Source organism: Limulus polyphemus, unplaced genomic scaffold (genome assembly GCF_000517525.1).
Source record: "Limulus polyphemus unplaced genomic scaffold, Limulus_polyphemus-2.1.2 Scaffold4031, whole genome shotgun sequence".
Taxonomy (NCBI): domain Eukaryota; kingdom Metazoa; phylum Arthropoda; class Merostomata; order Xiphosura; family Limulidae; genus Limulus; species Limulus polyphemus.
The window spans coordinates 96,098-99,220 of record NW_013669641.1 but is presented as its reverse complement, the minus strand read 5'-3'; the positions used below and the strand labels follow the sequence as shown (position 1 = coordinate 99,220).

Here is a 3,123-nt window from a genome sequence, read left to right as displayed (position 1 = left end):
TGGTTACCCACACTGGTGCCCACAATCTTGTAGAATGTCCTGTCACACCATAAAGCTTCTGTGTGGCTTCTGGTACTCCTTCGTGATCTTAACACCTTGATGCTCACAAGAGTTTACTGAGACGCTCAACACCAACCACTATTGGTCTCCTTGAGGCTGACTTGTTGGTAATATTCCTCCTACACTGGCTCCTCAAATGTCCGTGAACGTTCGTAAGTGTCAACGATCGTTCAGCAAATTTCGTTCAGGTGACTTTAGCCTTAAAAACTGTGATGGTAGGGGCCGACATGTTGGAATTGATATTGATGCTCTGATGACGCTTGTCTAACCCAAGGCAACACACACGTGAAATGGTCCTGAAATTGTATGTCTCTCATGAAACAATATGTAAACATCTAAGGAATATGGGGAAACTACATAAATAATGTGTGTGGGTGCCTCACGAACTCTCTGATGATCACCGTTTCCAATGTTGGTTGCTTCATCTACTCTGGTGCGTAATGTGCGTGAACCATTTTTGTACACAGTTGTCACCTGTGATAAAAAATGGGTTCTTTATGCGAATATTAAACGCTAAAAACAATGGCTCAGTCCTAGTCAAAAAACACTTCAAATCCCTAAACCTGGACTCCATCTGCAGAAAGTGATGCTTTGCATTTAGTGGGACATCAAAGGAGTAATTCATTTCGAACTCCCCAATCCACAGCGAACTGTCAATGCAGAGATCTATAGTCAGCAACTGCAACGTTTAAATCAAGCCCTTCATCAGAAACGCCCTTCACTCGTCAGTCGAATAGGTGTTCTTCTCCACGACAATGCACGTCCACATGTAGCACATTTGACGCAACACAATATTATGGAGTTGGGTTGGGAAGTTCTCCCCCACCCATCTTATTCTCCAGATATGGCACCATCAGATTACCATTTTTTCTTTCGCTGCAACACAGTCTTAAATGGGAAAACGTATGCAAATGTAGAAGGTGTTAAAGAAGACATCGACATGTTTTTTGCTTCAAAGTCAAGTGATTTCTTTAATCAGGGCTTTAACAACTTGATTGTAAGATGGAAAAGCATCATCGATAAGAATGGACACCATCTCATTTACTAAGTGTTTTGTTTTGATATATATATGTTGTTCGGGTTTTTTCATCTAAAAATAAGCGACATTAATTTCTTGACGACCTAATGCTTTTCAGATTTTGCTATATATTTCATAAAATTTCCAGTTTTTTTCGTTTAAACGCAACATATGTATAAAAAATACTTTAAAACTTCCTGTAATATTCCAGGGGGCCAAAGGCTCATATTTGTCATTTTATTTTGGTAATTGTCAAAGGGAACCTGGTGGTGGAGGTACACCGTAGTATATATATATATATATGTTGTAGTTTAGCTGTGATAAACTTATATTAGTTAAGTAAAGTAGATATAAAGATTTAGTCATCTTGTAGAACAGCTTATACATGTACTGTTTAGATGTAACTTTATATGTTTATTTTTCAGTAACTGTAAACAGTAAAGGTATGTTTACCATTACTGTTACAAACTAATAAAGTAAGCGTGAGACAATATTTTTTTGTTATAATTAGCGTAATTACTGTACCAGTCTCTGAAAGTCAAATGTAAAAATTACAATTTTCAATGTTATGTAATTGTATTATAATAATATTATTAATAAGGTACTACAAAATTTTAACAGTGCAGAATTTCTCTATGAATAATGAAACGTTCCTTAAATTAATCCATGTAATTACATAACACTACTGTAGGGTTAATTTTAGTTTTACTATTCGTGGTATTTAACTTTGTTTCTTTTCTCTGGTTTTGTTTTAACTTATAAGGCAACAAGATAGTATTAGTAAAGCTGAATACTGAAATGTTCTTGGTAATCATTTTATCTTCCAGGTAATCCGAAACTTTCTGAATTACTTTAGTCTCAGATATTGTGATGAAGGAAGATTCATCAACACACAGAAGCAAGGTAAGCAAACTGCTGAACATGAATATAAATTATAATTAAAATTAAAATGGAGTGTGTGTTTATTATTGAGACCATGAGTATGAATACAAATTGAGTTTATCAAGCATACAGTACAAGATATAAGATGAATGTGCTGATGAATAATAGCATTATGTAGAAATCATGTCAAGAACTGAAAAACTAATCTTATTTCATAGTGAAAAATACTCTACATTAGATTTACATATAGTGAGAAAAGCCCCCCCCCCCCACTACCACCAATTTAAAGAAAAGTACAACAAGGAACTATTTGTGTCCTTCAAGGCTGTCCCTACACACAACCCTTTCAGAAAAAGTAGCAAACAAAAGTTATTCACCCATTATTTTTCAGGAAATTATCAATTCCCATTTAAAGTTCTTTTCAGTTGTCAGGCTTCACCATTGCTGACAAAATTTTCATTCCATAAATTGGTTACCCTGTTAGAAAAATAAAACTGCTTTAATTGGATCCTAGCTCATCTTTTTCCTATCTTAAGTTTGTGTTCTCTCCTCATATTATCTTCAGAATATAGTGCAAAGAAATCAGAGGCATTTAGCCCATTTATCCTCCAGACAATCTTGTATGTTTGAGTAAGATAATATCTTATTCTTCTTTTCTCAAGAGAAAATAAGAAAGAGATCTTGACCTATTCCCATAAGTTAACCCTTCCATCCTCAAAGTCATCTTAGTAGCCCTACACTGAACCCATTCCAGTAAGTCACAGTATTCCAAGTGAGACCTAACTAGTGATTTATACAGAGAGATTATTACTTTTCATGGCTTGTTGTCAATATGGTCCAAAATTCTGTTACCTTTGTTACTAGCAACTAAAGATTTGTGTGACTTCTTTTCACTGTATTTAGTCCTTCAGTCACACTATCTAATAGATTCGTATTCTTTATTAACATGTGGTCGAAATCATGATAACTCAAATGTAATATTTACTGTAATTAAAGGTCATTTACCAAATATTTCCCCAAATAACTAATTGATCTGGTACATTTTTTGTACTACAACACCCTGAATACTGCTAGAAATATTCAACACCTTGAATACTGCTAGAAATATTCAACACCTTGAATACTGCTAGAAATATTCAACACCTTGAATACTGCTAGAAATA

At 34.5% G+C, this 3,123-nt stretch overlaps 1 protein-coding gene across 4 annotated transcripts in view; it reads left to right on the top strand.

Annotated features, from left to right (window-relative positions):
- Nucleotides 1-1,315: 1,315 nt before the first annotated feature.
- LOC106470484 (protein aveugle-like) overlaps nt 1,316-3,123 on the top strand; it is a 50,144-nt gene continuing 48,336 nt past the window's right edge. Inside the window, exons 1-2 of one of the 4 annotated variants that reach the window (XM_022399097.1) lie at nt 1,316-1,353; nt 1,906-1,981. In XM_022399097.1, coding sequence (XP_022254805.1) covers nt 1,949-1,981 — 33 coding nt within the window. In that variant the 5' untranslated portion in view covers nt 1,316-1,353; nt 1,906-1,948. The other 3 variants (XM_022399095.1, XM_022399096.1, XM_022399098.1) reach the window with 3 other exon arrangements.